Source organism: Phocoena sinus, chromosome 14 (genome assembly GCF_008692025.1).
Source record: "Phocoena sinus isolate mPhoSin1 chromosome 14, mPhoSin1.pri, whole genome shotgun sequence".
In the NCBI taxonomy this organism is placed as follows: domain Eukaryota; kingdom Metazoa; phylum Chordata; class Mammalia; order Artiodactyla; family Phocoenidae; genus Phocoena; species Phocoena sinus.
The window spans coordinates 2,291,475-2,314,827 of NC_045776.1; the positions used below are offsets into that span (position 1 = coordinate 2,291,475).

General features: G+C 54.3%; 1 protein-coding gene across 4 annotated transcripts in view; it reads left to right on the top strand.

Annotated features, from left to right (window-relative positions):
- MBP (myelin basic protein) overlaps window positions 1-23,353 on the top strand; it is a 116,232-nt gene that overhangs the window by 67,620 nt on the left and 25,259 nt on the right. For 3 of the 4 annotated variants that reach the window (XM_032654584.1, XM_032654583.1, XM_032654582.1), the window contains one exon: window positions 10,171-14,413. In XM_032654584.1, the coding sequence (XP_032510475.1) occupies window positions 10,171-10,610 (440 nt within the window). In that variant the 3' untranslated portion in view covers window positions 10,611-14,413. Of the gene's footprint in view, window positions 1-10,170; window positions 14,414-23,353 lie in introns of those variants that run through there. The other variant, XM_032654585.1, reaches the window with a different exon arrangement.

The window sequence follows — 23,353 nt, forward strand, 5'->3', positions numbered from 1 at the left end:
TATCCTTAAAAAAGAGCAGTAGCTGACACTAGCTGGTACTGGACTGGCACTGCGTGGGCACTTTCTCAGTGCTGGGAGGCCGCCTGTGAAAAGCAGACATTGTGTGAAGTGCCCCCATCTCTGCCGCTAGACATTTGACACCATTGTTCCTGCGGCTTCCAGGGACAGACAGTGCTGGACAGATCTGCAACTGTGCCCAAGAAGAGATCTAAAAATAACGTTCTCAGTTACTAAGACGATAGCAAATGTATCGATTATTTTTTGCATTGTGAGCCGTGGACTGTACCGTCCCCTCAGCTCCTAGAGGCCAGTCTCCAGACCCTGCGCGTGGTCCTTCCGTTTCTAAAAACAGCAGCACGCTCCCATCCTTCTCAAACCTGGATGACAGTCTCCCCGACGACCAGCTGGAGAAAACCGTGCCTTCCAGAGGCTCCTGTGGTGGGTGAAACAGTCGCAGAGAGTCTCCCTTTTGCCGTGAGACATAACACGATCACAACTGATACCTCATCATATTCACAGGTTCCACACACTGAGAGAAGAGGGAATTGTACAAGGGGTGAGGATTATTGGGACCCATTCTCACAGTTCTGCCTACACAGGCATGAAATGAATATTGGATGGATGGATGGGTGGGAGGATGGATGGATGGATGGATGGGTTGATTGACAGGTGGATGGATGGATGGATGGATAGGTTGATTGACAGGTGGATGGATGGGTGGATGGAAGGGCTGGTGGGTGGGCTGATGGGTGAGTGGGTGAGTGGATGAATGGATGGATACATAGATGGATGGGTGGGTGGGTAGGTGTATGGGTGGGTAGACGGAAAATGTATGGGTTCTTATACAAGGTATCCCCAAACCAGTTTTATAAACATCATCATAATAGCAACAGTGACAAAAGCCCCCACTGAGTGTTCACCGTGCCCCGGTGCTAAGAACACTCTATTACGTGCACCTCAAGTGCTTGTCACAACAGTGATCTGGGGGAGCTCCACGTGTTTGTTCAGCCTTGCCCATGAGGCACCCAAGGCGTTGAGAGATTAGACCATGTGGTCAAGGTCACGTAGTAGGTGGTAGAACCAAATCAAAGTCCGCTGGGTGTGACTGCAGCAGACTCTGGTCCTGTAGTCCAAGTTCAGTTTAACACTACCAGCACTTGTTGAGCACCACTGTGTAAAACTGGCCTAGAGGTAGGAGTACCCGTTTCAGCTTATTTGCTCCCCACTGAAAAGCAAATGGTAGTGGTGCCCGCGATGCCACCTTCTCGGGGGGATCCTGCAGCCTCTGCGAGTCTGTGCAGAGTCACTGTGAGAATCCCCAGAGGCCGCACAGGGAACAGAACCGTGTGAATACCGGGTTCTTTGGAATCTCATCACCTTGACACCAGCTGGGTACCGTCGTGCAGTGGAGAAGGTGCAGACTCGGGGAGGGGGGGGGGGTGCCCGGCTCCGGCTCTGGCTCCGCGCGGGGCTGCCTCGCCCGTGACCCCGTCCCCGCTGTGGGAGGGTTTGAGGGGCCAGCTATTTAGAGCAAATAAAAACTATATGTTCTGGGTCCACAAAGGAGGCATTCGTGTGAGATGTGTGGGTTGGCAAGATTCGTTTGTGGCAAAGTTTTAAAGAAATGTCTGCAGGCAGCCTGCGGGCGGCCGCATAGCTCTCATAGATGCAGAATTTCTGCCGGAGCAGATCCACAGGCCACAACCATGGGCCTTTTTGTTCCTTCGCCCTCCCTGGTGACCCTGAGTGCAGCGTGCCAGGAACAAAAGTATTCCACACACAAGGAGGGTCCTCTTCCCCCTGGCCCACACTGGCAAATTCCAGGGCTCCACGGGCCCAGGGGCGTGGCCAGCTCCCCTGCAGAGAGGGGCCCGGCCCTGCTCAGAGGGTCGCAGGCCAAGGGCAGCGGGTGATTGTAAGGGGCGGCTCCCTCCTGCCCTTCCCCCGCCCCCCCCCCCCCCCAGACCGCACGCCTGTCCCTGTCGCGTTAACGTGAGGTTCTGCCCAAGGCCCTGAGCTCACAGCCTGGTTGTGGCCGTCGGTTTAAGGCAGTCCCTTGAAGGACAGGCACTGCAGAGCCTGCGGGCTGCTCCCCGCAGCCGATGCCTGGCCTTTCCGGGCAGGCTGCTTCAGGAGGAAGGACTCTGGGTGCGCGTTCAGGCCGAGCCCAGCAGATCCCATGCCTGGCAGCCGGTGCGGTGCCTCCACCCGCAGGATGGAGAGGGGCTGACGGTCCACAGACGGGACAGGCACGGTGCTTTCTTATGTGGATGGTCACGTGAGATGGCCCAAGATGTTCTTCTGTCAGGTAACACGTATCAGCAGGCCCAGAGAAAAGTTACGTGGAAACTCGACCAACCAAAGTGAGAATGCCGGCCAGGACTCAGGCCTGCCAGATGAAACGATGTACACCTCCTTCTTCTGTAGCTTCCCTGATACAGAATCTCTGCTTGGCGGGCAGTGGGGGCGGGGGTGGGTGGAGCTGGAGCCTGTTTCTGCAGAAGGAGGCCAAGGTTCTGCGTGGTCACTGATGGGCCGGGAGGGGACGGGCAGGGCAGGGCAGGACAGGAGGCTCTGCGGCGGTACCGCGTGTCCGCAGAGCTGCCTCGGGCAAGAATCCTGCAGCAGCAGATCCAAACCATCTCCCCACCACAGGAGCCAACTGGGAAGCGAAATTTACAAAGGCCACTGGAGGACAGTTGCGTTGTCTATTTCAGTTTCGAGTTCTGAGCTCCTGCCTCCTTGTTCCTGAGCTGTAGGAAACCCAATCACCTGCTCGTGGTTTTTTGGAAATAAGACCTCTTCTGCAATGGGCTGAAGTATTGGATAACTTTTCTTTCGTTCTTACAACCATCTCTGTATCCCTTAAGTTCTTCTGGACTCTCAAGAAGGCCCTGTGACCTCAGATTTCCTCTCCCCTTCTGATTCAGGTCACCCGCCCTGAAGGGCTTGACCTTGGGGTCACACATTTGCCAGGTCAACTGGTCCCAGTGAGAGAGGGCCTGAAATAGTGTCAGTCGTGCTAATCTACATTTTACAATGGTGTCGATGGTCTCAATGATCTTTAAGATGACATCTGATGGGAAAAATACGGAAGAACAATGTAAGTTATAAAGCATGAGTTTAAAAACAGCAAATCGAAGATCGAAACACTAAAGATTTCCTCCATTTTGTGGATTCCACAGTGAGAGTTCCTTCCATCTGTTCCTTAGAAATGGATTCCTATGAACAGTTATGAAAGTAGCACCTTTGGTGCTTTCGGGCTTATGGATTTCTTTTTGGATAATACTTCCTAAAGCGACTATAAGCTGGGAAACCAGGTTGCGGATCACTTTAGGGGAAAACTGTGCAGTGCGCCAGGGCAGCGGGGCTCACAGCCGCTCTAACTTCTGCCCCTGTGCATCTAGCGGAAAGTGCGCAAGTGCCCCAGAGCCCCCTCCCCACCCAGGAGGGCGACCACCCCGTTCCATGCGAGGTCGCTGGGGTGCTCAGGCTCTGGGTAATTTCTGCCTCGGGTATCACACGACGTTACAGCAGGGAAAGGATTGGGACGGCGGGGTCCCGGTGACCTCCTGAGCACTGCCTGAGCTCCCAGGAGCCCTGGTGCCGGCAGCTTGGACGTGAACTATACGAACCCCAGCAATTCCTTAGACAGTCGTCTCTACTTCAGGCCCTATAAAAGGTAACCAGGAAGCAACTTGCGGTGGGCTTCTATGGGGCATCCATAGGAGATTGTAGCCGGGTACACTGTCTTTGTCAGACCCACCAGGAAGAAGTGGCAGAGACCGTAAACTGGAAATCCATGGTTTTGAGCCAGGAAAAATCCCTGTGATGGGGGACAGACCGAGCAAATCAGTTCAATTGTGACTTTAGTTTCTGGGTGATTTTTTTTCTTTCTGTAATTTAAAATAGTCAACTAAAATTATAGTCTGGGCTACAAACCTAATTAGATAGGCCACCAAAAACAATTGTTTTTAAAACCAAGCCAAAAAAATGTAGGTACAACCAGTGAGTCTGACTGATCCCTCAAAATGAAGAAACAGATTTTATTTTCTATCAAAATATCTGAATGGATGTCATGCGGGGGAAAAGTATATCTGTATAATATATACCGAAAGCCCCTCTGTGGGAGGTTGTTAAGAGGTTGGTGGCAAAGCGAGAAGCTCTGAGGGGTTCAGTAGAGGCAGCATGGCGTTCGGGTTTTGGGACTTTTGCACGGGTCAGGGGGAGTCAGTTGGAACCCTGGCGCTTCCTGGTGTGTCCCAGCCCTGCCCCTCCCAGGAGGCCACCAGCAGCGCTGGACCCAGAGCCTCCACTCGAGGTGGGCCTGTGAGGCGTCTGTGGACAGATGCAGCCTCTTGGGTCAAAAAGTGACCTGAAGACATGGCCCGGCCCTTTATTCTGAGATGATGCCTTTCCTGTTCTTTTGATACCCAAATTCCCTTTCTTTCTTTAGTGAAATGTAGGCTAGTACGTGGTAGTTACTTGTTTTCTCTTTATAGCTTAGCTGTAAATAAAATAAAAGCTTCTCGAAGCTCTGGATATGCCAGTGTGAAGACTTCACCCCTAATTTTTACTATTTTACTGGTCTGTGAAGTCTGGGAACCTCCTGTTGAGATGGGAATGATGCCTGTAAACAAACCCACAGTGGTGATTTGCAGTGGGCTAAACCTCTACCACACATTTTTAAAGTTTGTTATTGGCAAAACCTCTAATTGGGTGAGTGATGATCATTTCTATCGTTTCCAGTCTCATTAAAGATCTGATCAGCCGTGAAGATGAAATTTTATTGAACTTCCCTGACGATCCCTTATGGAAGGATGATCCCTTACGATCGATGCCTCTCTAATCATAGAAAGAAACGTTAAATTAATTGTAGTGAGAAGAAGAACACTTCTATCTTATCGATAGAAGGTTTTCATTTTGTCGTTAACTTTAACAGACTGACGCACTCACGGAGGGGATTTCTGTATTATGTGTTGTTCTGGTTTGATGAGCGATACAGCCCTGCTCTGAGAAACTGAATACATCCTTTCTATTCCTGTTGACCTGAGAGCCTGTGGCATTTGGAGAAACGGGCAAACTCAGAAGGTGAAGCCGCAGCCAGTGCTCACGCTGACCCCCCCCGACAGACTCGGGATGTTCCCATGGTGGTGGGAACAGAGCTGCCCGCCCGGGTCAGCGCAAAGCTGGGGAAAGCCCTGAGTTCCAGCGGGACAAGTGCTGTCCCCGCAGGCGCGGCTTCCCGACGAGAGTACTCAGGGCCACAGGACACTGGACACCGAGGGTGGCAAACACCCGACACCACCACGGGCTCCAGGTCATCAGCATCTTTGACAGTGAACTTCCCTGATAATTACGTGCTCTGAGCTTGGGTGAACAGGAGGTGTCACTGACCGCGTACACTGCTCGGTTAAAGGGCAAACCTAGTTACTGGGAGAATGAATAACTCACTGCCCACTCCACCCCGGCCTGTTAAAAAAAAAAAAAGCGCAGAATGGGGGGCCATCCTATGGTTTCTGACTTTCTGGGTCTGGGGTGCGCCTCGGCGTCTGTGTGTGTCCTCACGTTGGTACGCACACACGCGTGCACGCATACGTGTGGTTTTGATGGAAGTTGGTGATGGAATATGATTTCCATGGCTGTGATGGAAAAAAGCGTAAGACACACAGTCTAGGTAAAAACAGTCATATTTAAATATAGAGCAAGATTCACTTCATCATCACAATTTCTTTGAGATGATCTTATATGAATATGTGATGTGTGTCGTTTTCTGGTTATAGCAAAAATGATATGGAATCATAGAAAATGATGATTTTCAGGCTTCCTCAACTCAGCTTTTTTTGGGTGTGAACAGTCATTAACATATTCTGCCAAGGGCAGCTGATGTAGTAAATTGTGGGCAGATGCATGCGTGCAGGTCAGGGGGAGGCGGGGGAACGGAGCCCCGCAGAGCGCTGGGGGCTTCCAGGGCCCTGTGTCTTGCAGGTAGGGCCCAGGCTGGGCTCTTAGCTCAGGACGGCGGCGCTCTAGGATGTCCCTCCATCTCTCCCGGTCGGTCCCTCTGTTAAACAGAAACGTTTTAGCCATCGGTCATCTGCAGTTACATGTGACCCTGAGAGGCAAAACCTAGTGCCAGTTCAAGCCAGCAGGGGCTGGCGCAGGCTTGCGGGGCGCCCAGAGCTGGGGATGGTCTGCAGTCGGCAGTACGTAGACGGCAGCTGGGGACCCAGAATGAACATCACCGCCTCCGTCGAGTCCTGTTTCACTTTTCTCTGCCTCGGTTTCCTCACATGAGTAAAAGGGCTTGTAAAACGACCTGCCTCGCGGGGTTGCTGGCAATGCCCAGAGCATCCAGCGAGCGCTCAGCTTTCCCTGTGGGCAGTGACCGGACACTGCATTTACCAGAGGGGTGGCCCTGGGGCACACCCAGCACGCCTGATCCCTGTATGTGCTGCTGAAACGGGCTCGAGGTGCCAGAGGCCAGCACGTGGCTGCCCTTCCCCGTTCAGGACCGCAGATACCAAAGGCAGCTCGGGGCCCTTGCTGCAGAGCACGGGGGTCAAGCTCAGCCTCCAGGGCCCTTCTCGGTGACACCCTGCAAGCCCTGTCTCTGGGCAGGTGGGACGCTGAGGACCCACAGGCCCAAGTGATGCTGCCGAGACCTTGGGCTGGAGCCTCCCTCGGGTGGTGACACCTGTGAGTTGCTCTAAAGAGTAAACACCGCCCCAAGGTCGCCATCCTGCTCTGTGGGGGGGGTCTCTGAAGGCCCCAGAAGCCACCCTCCAGCCGGTGACATCCTCTGCTCCTCAGAGACGGTCCAGGGAGCAATTCGTGATTTAATATCTCCACTCCCAGAAGTCCAGTGCATTTCCCTGAGTTTCCTGGGGTCATTTTAGCCATTAGATGGAGGTGGGGTTTTTTAAGACATTTGTGCGATTTCCTGTAGAATTTGTACAATAATAGAGGACTATAAGTGCATGTTTGGGTAGTAGAGCAGAGCCAGACCTGTGCCTCTCACATTGTGCACTAGAGGCTTTGCTCCAGACAGAGTCTAAAGAAGAACTCTGCCCTGGGCTTTAACTCGATTAAAGCTGTTATTAATTGACAAATTGAAACTGCCCTTGTCCTAACCCAAAATGCTGCAGATCCACAGATTTTAGCTTCTCCCTGTGCTCCTTGCGTCCTGGGAGAAGCTACTTTCAGGACACAAACGCCCTTCTCTGTGCCTCACAAACACCCATATTCAGAGACACAAAAGCCAACTGTTGTAAAAATATTAGCATTCAGAGGCGCTTGTGTTTCGTTAATGCATTTAATCATGTACAATATAGTGACTGTTTGCCCTTTACATTTGCATTAATTTATGTCAGCCACAGAATCTAAAGCACAGCTTGAAAATCAGACTCTTTCTGTTGCAACCTATAAATTAGGATTGCATCCCTGCAAAAATCTACAGCTTTGTGCGGCCACAGCATTCTTCATGGTGCTTTTTCACGTTGCTGCGATACAGTGAGGGATTTGGTATGTGATAAATATCGGTGTTCTCACGTGGTTCAAGTAACCAGTGGTCATAAAAGACGTGCCATATTCTAAGTGGCATATCTGTAAGGCCTGTAGCGTGGCCGGCGTTAGGCACACCTGAGAGCTGTGTGCACCCTCTTAGCAGCAGAAAAAAGACCCCGGGATCACAGGGTCTGGCTGTCTGCCTGGTATTTGGTCCCCAGCAAACGTTTATGATACCCGTTGGGAGCCAGTTACTCTGCTTTGGAAACATAAGTCAATATACTGACTGCACGATGAGTGTCACCCACGGGACAGTCTCTTGACCCCTGTGACTTTGTTAAAGGAGTGTGGAATCACTCGGGTTTTGTTATTTATATATTTGTGGAAGTAGGGGTTGTAGATATAAAAACTCCCCCGCATACATGTAACAAAAGGAAAGACCCTCGTTGCAATCATCCCCCAGACACGTGCCGTTCCTTCCTGGCACCCCAAGGACATGACCTTGGCCCTGCGCCCTATCTCTCCCTTGACCATAGCCCCTCCCACCTGTGCTCACCCACACCTGTGCTCACCTGCAGGCTGAGCCTTCTCCTCCCTTGAAGTCTGGTCCCACCCACACCCCATTCCTTGGCTGTCTCTGGGCACTTTCTGCGAAGAAAACCCTTTGCCTCAGCCCTTGAAGCCCTGCCTAGTCTGCTGGCCTGTCTTGAATCCTTCTCCTCTCACCTCTTCCCTCCACCATCCCCTCCCCTTTCCTCCATCATCCCCTCGCCCCCCCCCACCATCCCCCTTCCCCATGTACCCCCCCTCCCGCTCAGCACCTTAAGCCTTGCACGCTCGGGCTCCAGGCCTTCCTGCTTCTCCCCAGGGAACAGGCCAAGCTCGTTCCCGAGGACCCTGTCCTGGGCGTCCTTCTCTGCAGAAGTCCGTCCCCCCACCCCCCGGCCACCCCGCCACCCCCAGCCCCGTCCTCGGCCCACACTCCCGTGTCGTCCAGCGGTCCCCTCAGGGGGCCTTCCTGATGCCCCTTATCCTGCTGTTTCCTCTCACACCATTACTCAACATGAAACGACGCATTGTGCCTGTGTCCTGTGGCAGCCACACAAATGACCGCAAACTGGGCGGCTGAAAACAGTAGGAATTTCTACCCTCTCGGTTCCCAGGTGTGGGCAGGGCAGCGCTCTCCCCGAAGACTCGGGGGGAGGCTCTTCCCCGGGTCACCCGCCTCCCCGTGTTCCCGGCAACCCTGTCTTGTACACACACCAGGCCACGGCCTGCTTCCATGCCACGTGGCCTCTGTGTGTGTGTGTGTGTGTGTGTGTGTGTGTGTGTGTGTGTCTGCGTCCAAATCCCCCTCTTCTCACAGGGACACTGGTCATTGGGTCGGGGCCCACTCTACTCTAGTGAGACCCCATCGTAACTGGGTTACATCTGCAAAAGACCTAACCCTCAAATAAGTTCACAGTCACAGGTACTGGGGACGAGGATGTAGACACACCATTTGGGGGGGGGACATTATTCAACCCATAACGTTCGTTTTCATCTGTGTTCATGCGACAAGGACCACATCTTGTTCGCCTAGTGCAGGGGACATGACACTTGCTAGGTGCTTGGTAAGGATGGGTGGCTGGGTGGGCGGATGGACGGGTGGATAAGTGGATGGACGGGTGGATGGATGGGTGGATAAGTGGATGGAAGGGTGGTTAGCAGATGGTCGGGTGGATAAGTGGATGGACGGGTGGATGGATGGGTGGATAAGTGGATGGACGGGTGGATAGTGGATGGACGGGTGGATAGTGGATGGATGGATGGGTGGGTGGTCGGATGCTGTTGGTAAATGCTAGTACACAGATTTCTGGGCAGTTTGATGGACAGATAGTGTGAGTAAAGCCACATTTGCCGTAGGTAAGTAATAAACTTTGGAGAAGGACCTAACTACATGACATTCATTTATACCCACCTGTGGTAACTGAGAGCAAGATGGAGGTACTGTCATTCTCGAGGGAAATACTGTGTATTTTTGTAAAAGGCTAAGGGAGGATGGTGTGCCACATGAACTACCCCGTTTCCACTTAAACCTTCTGACTGCTGCTGCTTACAGAGGAGAAGCCAAACCAAAATGTCCTGAACAGGCAGCTCTCTCTCACGCAAGAGGCCTCTTGTGGACTCTGGGTACTAAAGAGTTCTAAATGCCCCATTTCTTTAAGGCATGCATTGCAAAAGGTGTGGGCAGTTCCACTTTTAGCAAGAATGCTAAAAATACCTTTTGTCAAACAAGTGCTCCCGACACGCTTTGCTTAGGCACCAGTAACCTTTTAGATGATAAACGTGCCATCAAGGCACCTGCAACCCTGGAGCCCCCCAGGGCAGGCGTGGCAGCACCTAGGGGAGATTGTGTGCCTGGCCCTGCTTGCTCGGGAAGGCCCGGTGCCGGATCTGGAGCACCTGAGACAATTCCCAGGGCCTCTGAGACGCAGAGCCGCCACCAGGATGCTCGGGCCGGATGGGCTCTGCCCAAGGCAGTCCGGGGCCGCGTGGAGCTCCTGGCGCCTGCGCACCCTGTGGATTTGATAGGAGACGGCCGGTTCCCCAGCCCGGGAAGAAAGCAGCATTGTCCGTGCCCCGCTTTGCACAGCCGTATTCATATCTCACTGTTGTTTGCAGATGTGGACCAGAACAATGGGACCCCCTTGCAGGACACAGCGGTGACAGACTCCAAGCGCACAGCGGGCCCAAAGAATGCCTGGCCGGGTGCCAACCCAGCTGACCCCGGGGGCCGCCCCCATTTGATCCGCCTCTTTTCCCGAGATGCCCCAGGGAGGGAGGACAACACCTTCAAAGACCGGCCCTCAGAGTCAGACGAGCTCCAGACCATCCAAGAAGACAGCGCAGCTGCTCCCGAGGGCCTGGATGTGATGGCGGCTCAGAAGAGACCCTCCCAGAGATCGAAGTACCTGGCCTCGGCAAGCACCATGGACCACGCCAGGCACGGCTTCCTCCCCAGACACAGGGACACGGGCATCCTCGACTCCCTCGGCCGCTTCTTTGGCGCGGACAGGGGTGCACCCAAGCGGGGCTCAGGCAAGGTGAGCTCTGAGGAGTAGAGGCGCATGCAGGTCGTGCCTCCCAGGTGGTGTAAGCGGAAAAGGAAGGGAATCTGCAGGTGAACTCAGCCGTTAGAGGGAGTACAGCCTCCGTGCTGTCTGGGGAAACGTGTGGTCCTTGCTGGAGATGCTTACGGGTTCCTGGGAGGGGCCTGGGTCACGGCTTTCGATTTTTCCCCCCTCTCTCCCCTGCTCACCAGGGATGCGGTCAGAATGTGGTCCGGGAAAGGAGAACGTTCTGAATTCACATCTCCAGGGTGGTGTGGACGTGGGCACTGTGGTCTTTTGTGTCTTCTGCTTGGGGGCTCTAGGGCTGACGTGGCTTCTGCTGCCCCCGCTTCGGGGCTCCACATTGGGCTGTTGCCAGCGTTTTCCTGGACTCAGTGCCGCTAGCTTCGCGTTGCTCTGCAACAATGATGTGATTGAGGACTTTGGAACAAACTCGAAATTTAAATTCGCCTTGAGCAGACGTTCTCTTTTGTCTGAGTTGTTTAGGGAAATAAATGAGTGTGAGGGATTAAATGAGTGCGTCTATGAATCAAAACTGTATTAGTTCGTTATTCCATTCATTTGAATGTAGAATTTGTGAAGTTTCATTATTTAAATGTTCTGCAGATAAAAGTGTGTCACAGGAGAAAATCGCTCCTGTTGTGGTCCGGTTTGTGAAAGTGGCTTCTGGACTAGATTGTGAATAGATCATCTGTGGCTGGTGCTTCACTGAAAAGCTAATCCCCAAGTGGCATTCCGATAGCAAACACATCGCATGCGCGGCACCTGAATTTGAGAGTGTTGGATAGCTGGGTGATTTTGGAAGGAGTGAGGTTTTTCAGAAAAGCCCCTGGTTTATTGGGTGTGCTCACAAAACACCTAAGATGCAGCTTTGCTTCTGGCTGTGCCCTGTGCTCATTCTGAAAGGCCTTTGGGAAGTTGTAAGGGGCTTTGAGTCGAGTGTGGAGCAGAGGCCCTTTCATCGTGGTCCTATAACATCATCAACACTGGGGCACTGGGAGTTCAGGAGTTTCTCGAATTTGCTTTAGTCTCTAACTACAGTTCTTAAAATTAGTGACGATCCTGAAATGGTTGGAGATAAACACAGATGTCAGCTGCGCCTTTTGTGTGGTGTTAAAGGAGCGTTGAGCTTTCGGGGACCTGCTGGGAAGCTGAGATCTGTCACGTGACACTTGGCAGGACTTCCTGTGAATAACTCCATGTACCTTTTGTGCTTATAGAATTCACTTTCTGATTGGTTTCTTCAGTGTCCTGTACTTGGGGGCAGTCTTCCCTCACCCTGAAATGTGGGTCCTCTGACCTATTTCTAATGCCGATTTCCATCCGAGATGCTTTATCAAGCACGGCTGTCAAACCACACCAGACCCTGACTGCCTAATCAAGTCTTGCTATTATGCAAAGCACCCCATATGCATGCAGCGTCGACGGTCTTTAAACTATTCTGCTTAACCCAAAGAACAGGAAAAATAGATTTAAACTGTAGAGAAGAGATGAAGCAGCTGGATATAGCATATACTGCGAAACAAGCTTCATTTCGGTGGTAATGGGTTAAGTTAAAATAAAATCGTGAAAGCGTTTATGTCGACTGTTGTGACCTCATCTCAAAATGAATATATATTAGACATACCTGTTTTTCTTCCTTTACGTAAAAGTACAACTTTGATTGCATCAAGTCTGACATGATCTTCAACATTTTCAAAGAAAAGATTCCAGCCTCAGAAGTAGGCATCCACTTCACAAACTAGTCTTGCTAGGTTATCAAGGATTCAGGATTTTTAAACATAAAAACAATGTTTAAATAATGGATTTAGAACTTTTGAAGTATCAGTTCTGTTCACTACTGGATGTTGAGTAAAGAAGATTTTTGAATGAGCAGCCTTGCCCTTTGATGCCAAAGAAATCCATTAGAGTTCAAATGCAAAATCATATCCGTAGTTGCTTATTGCAAACCCAGGCTAGGGATACATTCCTGTCGAGTATCTTTGCTGAAAATACGCAGTGGGCCTTACCGGCAGCCTTACTCAGCTCACCTGTCTTACTGTGGATTCTGTGTTCACCTTTAAACATCACACACTCTGCACCCAGTGTCACACCCGCAATGGCCTGCGGTATTTATTGGTGTGGGCTTACTTTTTGGTTTTGATCTTATTTTTGCTTTGCTCTGTTTATAAATCAGGAGAGCCCTCCTTGTATTAGGTGCTAGAAAGGTCCTTTGGATTGAAGCGTGTGAAACTGATGGGAGCCCTTGGCTCCCGGAACAGGGGCTGTTTGTCGCCTGCCCCCCTCCTCCGAGGGCACGTGGGGTGGCCCCTGGGTGAGCAGCGGCAGCGCCCCCTGCCCTGGGAATGCACCAGCAAACCCACCCTCTGTGCGGCCGGGAGTTGACATTCGAGCAAAGCGCTCACAAATTCCTTGAGGCGGCGTATACTTTCGAGAGAGCCGTACATGAAAAGTGCATTCACGAGACCACGCGCCTTTGTGGCAGGAAGAAAGAAAGGCGGACTTGTTGCCTTTAAGAACCAGGTTTCCAAGTCCCTGGAACGTGGGGCCCTGTGAGGAATGGGTGGGTGGTCAGGACGGAGATGCCACTGCTTTTGGTCAGTTACAGCGGGTGGAGGGGGTCCCCTAAGCTGCCCCACCTACCCACCCGTCAGACCCGCCACTCCGGGGCCAGCGCTGTACCCTCGGGCTTAACAGCAACATCGTGACCTGTTAGCTTGGGCAACAGCCAGGGTGGCCGCAGTGATGTGACACCCGGACACCCCCCAGTAGGGATGCAAGGGGACAGGCCTGTCTCGCCGTCCTCCGCATCAGTCTACTTTCCTTCAGGTGTTGTACAGCAGGTCTCTGTACTGGTGGTTATACCTGTCTTCCTCTGTTGACTACGACCTGCTGCAGCAGGTTTTACGACCTGCTGCTCTCAGCATCCGTCTGTCCTCAGCATGCCACATGACCTCCCTGCCTCTAACCTTGACTGTGTGGGATAAGAACGCTTGCTGTCACCCAGTGCCCTGGGGTCTAAGCAGTCTTGCAAGTTAATCACAATGTTCTGTTTCCTGCCTTTTTCTCCACCGCATTTCAATTTCATTGAGCACATTTTAGTTCTACGGTAACTTAACTCCTCACCGTTAACATGGCAGCCTAATGTTAGAGATGTATTCTGTAATCCCCCGGGGAGGGTGACAGGTGGAGGTGACAGGAAGGACACGGCAGGCAGGCAGTGTCTGAGCAGGGTGCCCCACCCCGTGTGAGTCTAGCCCTGAAGTCGGGGGCCGGCGGAGCTGCGCTCGCTCATTTCAGCCGAGAGTGTCCACTCACGGTGCAGCGATGCACGAAACACGGATCTCAGCTAACGTGGCCACGACCCAGCCACTCAGTACATCAGTTTGCCAAGAGTCTTTGTAGAGAAAGATCCCTGTATGCTGGGTATATGTGTTTCTGCGCCCAAACACTTGTTGAGAGTTCCTACAGGAATTCCTTCCGACGTATCATCCCCTGATCAATTAGGGATCCACTGCTGATCGGCTCCCAGCGCTTTGCCGTGTCCTCCTGTGGCCTCACCCCTCCGCTGTCTTTAACCAGGCGAGTGAGGACTCGGAATGGGGCGCCCCTGTGTTGGCAGCCATTTGGCTGTGTCCTCTGAGTGAAACGTTTGTAGATTGTGTTGATGTATTTAATGCCGATTGCCTTCTGTGATTGTATTCCGATTTGATTTTGTGACGACCTTTCGCTTTTTATATATTTCTTCCTTTTTATGCACTTATTAAACGTTTTAACAGACTAATTGCATGTGATTTTTTTAAGTTGTCTTTTTTGGTGACCCTCCCTTTACTAAGCACACGGTGTAACTGGTATTTTCATGACCTTCTGACACAGCAGGTGTCAACCAACAGGTGAGTCTGGGGGCCCGAGCACACCCTTCTGCGCACAGTTTTCACGCCTCTGCTTTACACACAGACGTTCTGTTCTTTTCTCTCCACTGGCAGTTCAGTATCCTGGTCTTTCTGTTAGGACTGTTCTCGTTCTGCCTGAGGTTTACTGTTTCTCTCAAAGCACCGTCCTGTACATGTTGGGGGAAATGACTGTATTCTCCCTTACGCCTGGGACACGGGACCCTTAATAGCATTTACTGAGTGATTGATTGAGCACAGGAAAGACGGCCCCCGCCTGGGCTCCCTGGGAGGGTACATACCAGGGGGTAGAAGAAACAGCGGAGAATCTGAACGTAGAGGCAGGCTGGTTCTTTTAAGGATGACAGGTAGTTTGTGAAATTGAGGGTAAGTTTGGGGTTGCTGGTGAACTAGAAATAAGTGCAAAGACATAGGATTAATTTCGATCTGTCTCCCATTCGTCTGTGCCCGTATCCTGCCACCAGACCCTGTCCTAACTCATCTCCTGTTAAACTCACTTCCATGTTATGGTGTTGCTTTCCATCATCGCTGATGTTCCTTTTGGTAGAAGGAACAGGCAATTCCTACCGGTTGGTGGAGAGCTTAGCTTGACATCTGAGGGAATATCGCATCATTAGGGGAAGAAAACACTCCCTCGATCTCTCGTGGAAATCACTAAGTATGGATTTAGCATCCCAGAACTGGAGAAATCTCTTCTCACACTCTGGTTTGATAGGTTATCGTAGAGTTTTTCCATTATGGACATCACCACACTCTTAAGCACTCGGGAAGCGTCCTGCTCTACGAGAAACAGCAGAAGGCGGACAGGGTGACACGCGGCTTCCGGAAGAGGCCTTCCTGCCTCTTCTCCTCCTGCCCTGCGGGTGCCCCACTCCTTCTGCTGGAGATGCTCTCCCTTTGATCCTGAGCACGTCTGGACGCGAGGTGGAGAACCTTCCTCTGCTCTCACACAGACAGACAGAGCTGTCTTCCGTCCTCCTGCCGCCGCAGGAGAGGCAAGCCGTCAGGGAGGGATCCGTGGGCCAGTCTGTCGCCCAGGGGGCCACCCCATCGCAGAGCCGTGGGCCATCCCTGCCCTAGGCTGCGTGGCCAGCGCCCAGGAAGCCGGGGTGGCAGTAGAGGGGCCTTAACACCAGCCCCCAGAGCTGCCTGAAAATGTCGCAGAGAGATTGACCTCTTCATTAAGGAGGGATGTGGTCTTAAATAGAGGACTAGAAAATTCTTTGCCTTTGGACCAAGTGTAGGCATGGACCACAGGCCCTTTTTGAGGGTTTTCACCCTCAGTGGGGACAGCCTGGCCTCATCAAGGCAGAGAATCCACAGGCTTATCCACTGAGGTGTGCTTCTAAACAAGTACTCAGTGGTCTTATTTAAGTACCCAATACCGTGCATCAAAGTCGCCAGTACTTCTTGCTAGTATTGAAATAGCCTCTCCCATGCGGAGACAACTGATTGTGAGGTGCACAGCTAAGTAGACGCTCACCACGGATTTGCCTCTGGAAACCCTGGTGTGTTCACTTTACAGTAATATTTCTAGAATGCATATTTTCCTGTGTCATAACTACTGCTTATTTCCATGCATAACCAGCTATTAACCTGGTTTTTAAAACTCCATTTCATCTGTAGCCGATATAAGACATCGCTTGAAGCCCATTACACTGATTTCACCTCTTGACCCCTATGAGGCTCTCTGTCTGTGTCTCTGTCTCTCTCTCTCCCTCTTTCTCTCTTGCCATTTTGCTATGGCAGGTCAAAAGAGAGGAACTTCTTGCAGGCCCCTTACGTTGGTCCTGTAATAATATTCTCTCCACCACATCCCTCAACGTTGGCTGATTCGGCAGAAACTGTCTCGTAGCCGATAGAACAGGGAAAGCGCACTCAGTTAGGAGCAAATACTATTCAGGAAGATTTATAACACTAGAGTTCAGGCTCGTTCACAGCTCATGAAGCAACTTCAGGTCCCTATTAATATTACTATTAAAACTCCTAAATGCCACCGACAGCAAAGAAGAACGGCCGTGAGAAAGCCTAACTCCAAGTGGTCGGCTAGGATGCCTTCTGAGCCCTCTGTTGCTCTTGAAGTGGTTCCCTTCTACTGTGGAACAGACTGAGGGGACCCAACTGAGAGCCATAGGTAACCGCACAGAGCAGGAAAGACTTCTACTTGTAAATCCAGAGCAGAAGCTAACACACTTGCTCTAAAAGAAAAATAAAATAAAAGCCCCCAGAGTGTAAAATCTCTTCCATTACAGACTCGGAAAAGCCCTTTCAGCTCTTCTCGTGAAGCTGCCTTGGAAATCTTACATGTCTGGTGCCGGCAACATTTTTAAGGAAATTTCGTCACATAATGAGCTATAGGCCCCCAGAATAGACTCCGGGAAATAACTGTTCCCTAAACCTTTCTCCTTCCTCCTTTCTCTCTGTCGTCCCTCCTCCTGCCCCCGAGCCCTCGGGGGCTGTCCCCTGATATCTGCCCTCCCCGTGTCCCCTGAGCCCTGGCCACTGGCTGGTCCATCCTCCATCACCGTCACGTGCCTCATCCTCTAATCTTCACCCTCCGCTCGCCCGCCCTCCTCCCTGCCGCCAGGAGCTCACCCGCAGGAGGACGTGGACTCAGTGGCCGCTCTGTCCCTCTGGCAGGTCCCGTGGCTCAAGCAGAGCGGGAACCCTCTACCCCCTCATGCCCGCAGCCCGCCCGGGCTGTGCAACGTGCACCAGGTAAGACGGCTCCGCCCGGCGGCCGCGGCCATACCGCGGGGACGGCGCAGGCGCTGCCAGGGCCTCGCTCCCCCGCACGGGAGCCTTGGAAAGTCGCGTTTGTCAGACCGAGCAGGGCAGCTCCTGAGGGGAAGCGAGCAAAGGAAAATGTGCAAAGACGGAAGGGGGGGGTCCTCGCGAGGGATGCGCGACCTCGACTGGGGGTCCCGCCCAGACGGAGGTGGGACCAGGGTGAGGACAAGCTGCTGGAGCGAGCCTGGCCGCCGAGGTGGCCGGCAGCCATGGCCTTGACCCGCCTGTGGTCCCGTCTCCTCCGAAAACCGGCGCCTAGCGGACACGGAGCGCCCGCCGAGTACGAGGTGAGTGAGCTCTTCCAGGCGCCAGCCCAGCTGGGCTTCCCCGGGGGAGGACCTCCTTCCCGGCTGCCCCTCGGGGCTCGTAGGGACCGTAGGGACAGCCACGTGGAAGTCGGGCTGGGGCGACCCCAGGGGAGGCGCGCGATCAGTCCGGGTCAGACTCAGCTCGTGGGGGGCACAGCCCCGCCCGGACCTCTGCTCTGGGACCCCAGCAGGCGCTGTGCCCAGGCATCGACCGGCCTTACCAACCTCGGGAAAGCGCAGGAGGTTGAAACCACGTGGCACGCGACAGGAAAGCTAGTTCTGACTGAGCCCCGAGGGTGAGGATGGGGCCCCAGGAGTCCCGCTTGTGGATCTTCCTCTTCAAACGAAGCAGAGGGGGCCAGGGGAGCGGGACCCAGGCAGCCGGGAGCTGTGCCCGCAGCTGAGACCCACCGCGGAGCCCTCTGCCCCGCACCGGACAGTGTGACCACAGGGGCCTGCGGGACCGGCTGGTCCCAGGGGAGGAGGGGATCCATACGATGTAAAGGGTCGGCTCGCGGACGTCGGTCCGGGGGAGGCTGGCAGAGCGGCCGCAGAGCCCAGGGCCCGAGCCCGTCGTAGGACCCAGCCACGGGAGCGGTGCCGGGGCCGCTGGCTGACGGGAGGGACTTGCCGTCAAGCCCCCTCGGGTGGGCAGGGGCGCATCTCCAGGTGACAGCTGCAGTGGGGCTAGAGGGGTGCTGCCGCCGAGCCCGGGTTTCACGGGAATCGCGTTTCAGTTGTGACCATCGTGCTCACCGGTGCAGAGGGCCCCTCGGTGGCTCCTCAAAGCAAACAGCCCCATCCCCGGGGAGGTCGAGAGGGCCCCGTCCCGCTGGAGGCACATAACCTCTGGGGCCCTCGGGCCTTGGCCTGGTCCAGACTCAGCCCCGAGGAAGCCAGGGCTGGGCCCCTCGAGGCCTTCTCGGGGGCCCTGGGCTCCCAGGCCGAGTGCAGAGAGCTGGGGCGGACGCTCCCTGTTTTCTGGCAGCGGGGATGCGGGCACGCAGGCGGGGACCCACGTGCTCCTTGTGCCCGAAGCCACCGGGACCCCCGTCCTCTCCTCCATGGGACACGTCGCCGTCAGAAAGCAGGCCTGCTCCACCAAGAGGCAGAGACATTGCCAGAAACCCCAGATGCAGTGCAGGGCGGGGAGGGCCAGAGGCCAGGGCTTTGGCATTTGGGGATGTTAGGAAACTTACAGCAGAACGATTCTTCTCTGTTGGTGGAAAAAGGGCCGCAGCCCCGCCCTCCACAGCTTCATCCCAGACAGACCTCTGGGCCCGCACGTACACAACTGGCCAGAAATGCACGAGGTCCACACTGCAGCCCCAGGGACGCAGCATGGGGGCCGGGCGTCCGCGGCCTCTGCCTTTGCTGTCTGTTCACTGTGTCTTCCTCCGGCATGCTGCATTCTTCAGTATTTCAAGAAAGAGCTTATGTTTCTCGGAGCATTAACGGCCCCGGACACAGGAGAGCACTGAAGGGCCAGGTGGCACGAAGTGGTTTGAAAATACGACAAAGGGCACGTGGAGTGGGCTTGCAGAGGGGACAGGAGCCGTGGGGTGAGGCCACGGCTGGAGGGCTGACGCAGGGGCTGGGGATGGCGGTGCAGGACCACCGGCCGGCTCGGGACCGAAAGCTTCCTCCTTCTTCCCCTGTGGTTCGGAAACTTAAAGTCGGTGAGCGATGTCAGGCTGGCGTCCTGCACACGGACCTCCTTCTCTCTGTCTGTCTGTCTCTCCAAACAAACACACCAGGAAGGGGGGGGAGAGCCCCACCTACTACACGTCAAGGAACAAGTGGGCTCAGCACTGCGGCTGCGCTTCCAGGACTGGGTCCGCTGTGAGGAATCCCTTGATTCCAGGAGCCTGAACACTTCTCTTGATTCTGACACAGGGCTGACCTTGAGGGCTGGAAGAGGACCATGGAAGATGGCAAGCCCGAGGCCACGCATGAAATAGTATCTGATACCCAAAAGCAAGCTGGGAAAGCACGAATTCCAAGGCAGAATCAAGGAGCAAATATACAACAGGGAAGACAGCTCCGTGGGGAGATAGGCAGAGCCTTTCCTCTGGTTTCTCCATCATGTCACCCTGGCTCCGCACGGCTGGGCCTCTGGAAACTGCATGGCCCAGAGCGCCTGGCGCCTGCGGATGGAAGGAGCTGGAAAGGTGCCCAGGGCGGGGAGCGCGGAGCAAGTGCCTCGCCCGAGTAAACCCCGTCCCACCCCACACCTGCACATCTGGGCCCTGGAGAGGCAGGAAGGACAGAGGGGAAAGCCCCTGTTCCCACGCCCGTCAGCTGCTCTCACTGGCTTCCTTAAGCCCCTCTGCCTGCATCCCACAAACCCCGGGAACCGGTCCTCGCAGCCTGGAGAGGACACTGCCTGGACGCCCGGCCCGGGAGGTCCCCAGAGGTTCGTCCAGAGCCGCCCTGCCCGCTGTGACCCCGCAACCAACCGTCCCCAGGATGCTCGGGGGGTAAGGAGTCGGACTCTTAGCACCCGGACAAGCACAGGGTAAGGATGGAAACACGCGTGGGAGGTCTGAGTCCACTGCCCAGCCTCCGGGTGTCTGCTTTGAGCCTCCTTTCCTGGCCTGAAAAGCACACCAACGTCAGAAATAACCGTCTGTCCTGTCGACGCCCCGGGCCCCCGTGCTGATGGAGAGAAACATCCGGAAGCTGCCGGCGCATCAAGGGCGCGTCAGGCCTGCTTCCCGCAGGGACCCTGCGAGGCCGCCCCAGCTCTGGCCGTCAGCTCCTGGGTTCCTGCTCTCAGACCTCAGCTTCCTCACCCAGAAAGCAAAGGGGTCAGAGTCGGCGACTGCAAACGTCTCTCTGAAGACTGAGACTCCATGGTTATTTCCTCAAGTCTCCAGGGACCTGTCGTAAGCCCAGCCCCGCCAACCCCGAGGTGCTCGGGGTGACTCCGTGCCTTAGGCTTGTGGGCTCTTGTTCTGCTCCCGGGAAGCACAGCCCCCAGCCCCCAGGCATCCCTCACATGGAAGGCCTTCCAGAGGCTTCCCTCGTGTTTAGTCGTCAGGTTTTCTCAATAGATTTCTTCATGATGCCCAAGCAAATGGCTCTGACCAGAGCTGGGTGGTTTTGATGGGTCCTGGAGGTCTGGCCATGGGGACCCAGGGCAGAGCGAGTGGGACCCTGCCCACCTGGGCGGAGGCCGACTGGCGGTCGTGGGGCCGGGACCCTCCTGGGGAACCATGGTCTACTCCCCCCACCCCCGACGGGCTGCCCCCCAGTGCAGCTGCGCCCGGGCCTGCAGCCTTCACTTGCAGGAAAGACTGTTGCAACTTGGCTTTTCTTCCAAAATAATCTTCTGGACTCCGCGTCCCTTAAAGCACTTGCTGTCACTCTGTGCGAAGAGACTCCTGATTTCTAAGCCAAGCCAAGGCATCCGGGCTTCCGCCTCTGCTGCGCTGTTTGATGTTTACGCTGGGAAGTCTTCTGCGTACTTCAGACACATTGAGGCCTTTAAAAGTGGGTGCCTGGGAGCAAGGAAAACAGTCGGAGCGGTTAAGGCCGACATCTAACCTGTCCTCCCGCTGTTTTGGAAGGAGACACGGGAGGCCTCCAAACCCACGTTCAAGAGCGTAGCTCTCGGCACCAGCCCAGGCGCCCTGAGTTCGGGAAATAGCGGTGAGCCTTCCCTGCGGGGACGACGAGCCCAGGCCTCCGGCTGTGAGCTCTCCAGGGCTGCCCGAGACGAGGAGGGAGGAGCTGCCTTATGGGACAAGGGAGGGTGGCCTGGGCACCGCGGAGGGAGCCTCCCGTCCCTGGCGGGACGGCCCAGGGGCAGCCGCGCATCCTGTCTGGACGAGAAGACGGAGCTGTGGGTGGAGAACACAACGGTCTGTGGCGTCCTCACCGACGTGGCCGCAGCTCCCAGCTCTGGCCGGGCCCTTGTCCACTGCACTGCCTCCTGTTCCACCATCCTGGCCCGCTCGCCGGGGTGACAGTGGAGGCCGGGCCTCAGAGCCCCGCCCGAGTTTAACCCCCTCGGGGGCCACGCAGCCACCACACGCTCACTGAAGGAGCGGACGCGCCAGCTGCGACGTGTGACACCGACTTCCTGTGTGCCAGTGTCCAGGGTGACCTCATGACCACATCCCAGGTTTCGTTCTGTCCTTGCCAGGAGGCCTCTGACCCCGATCTTTGGACGGCCGTCCCGTGGAGGCAAAGTCATCGGTGCAGAGGAGGCCGGGGGCTTCGGTTTCCTCGTTTCCGGTGAAACATCACAGAGGAAACCAGAAGCCGCCGTGCTTCCCGCAGCCCGCTGCCTTCGGCTTCACAGGCTGCTAAGAGGGTCAACTCTCCAGCTTGGAAACCGGCCCCTCTAACCACGGGCCAGGCAACAGCCCCAGCTGAGCGGAGGACCAGGGGCGACCCACACCTCCGCACAGACCGCGCCCCGCCAGCCTTCTCACATGCCAGTATCTGAGAAGAAACGTGTCATCAGAACAGGCAGCAGGTCACCGAAAATCTCCACCTCAACGAAGGTCTGCCTGTGAATCTCTCCCGTAACTGAGACAAGCCCACTGCTGATACTGCATGGCTTTCTCTAAAGAAAGAACAAGCCACGGCTTTAATTAAACTCCTTCGAGCCAATGATTCAGGAACAGACATATTCTTAACCTTGCCAAGGGCAGAAACCCAGGGCAAAACTGTGTAGGTCATTCAGACAGAAAAGAATTCTCTCCAGATTGCAAAATCTAAAGACGTTGACCTTGCCAGAAAAAATCTAATGCTCTTGAGGCGTATTAGAAGCTGCTTGACCAGAAATGGAGCAATTGCTTCCTCTGAAAAACATATATACACAAAACTAGGAGCGTGCCCAGAAGGCCCAAGATAACCTCATGATCCAGTGATTTCTGGGAACGGCCAGAGAGCACCGTGCGGTCAGGGTGTGGGGATTAAAACATGCCGTGTTCATCAAGACCAGCTCTGAAAGGGGGAGACTCATAGCTCGAAGAGTTTCCAGCCAGATGTGTCATGTCTTCCACAGGCCTGTGACCTTTGGGTCACATGCTCTAGTCCAGAGTACTTACTTTACTGGCAACTAGCTCAGCACCTGGGCCAGTCGCCACAGGGGCACAAAGCTGCCACAACCCGTCCTTCCAAAGGGCTAGAAGGGCAGCCAGACAGGGCAGCCGCGGATAAGAGTCATTCAGCCCAAGATATGCTGCTGCCTCTTTCAGTGAGTCCTTAAGGAGGACAAATCACCGAAACAAGATTTCTGAGGGCGGTGAAGGATTTTTATAAACCATCGAAAGAAGTGTGAAGCAAGAGGAAAAGGGCAGAAAAAGTATATCCATTTCACAGTGAACTACGTGTCGTGGTTCTTAAATATAAAGAAAACAATACGCAAGAAGCATATTTGGTTTCCTTACCACTTTCACAAGGAAAAAAATCATTTTATTGATCCCAAGTCTTACTCTGCTGTTCTCCCTTATTGTCGGCAGTTCAGAAAAACAGCGACACCGTTACGGTCTGTGGTTCCAAACAGGTTAAAGAGATGAACTGCTTAGCTGCCTGGATCTGGGTTTCTTGAGGGTGCCACAAAATCAAAGATTTCTCTGGCGGAAAAAAGGAGAATGCAAGTTCCTCTGCTCCCCGCGTCTCTGGACCACTGGAGAAACCATCTACTAAAGGCGTGTATCCTTAATGCTACTCGGCGGATATGTGCACAATTCTGTCGTGTTCAACACGT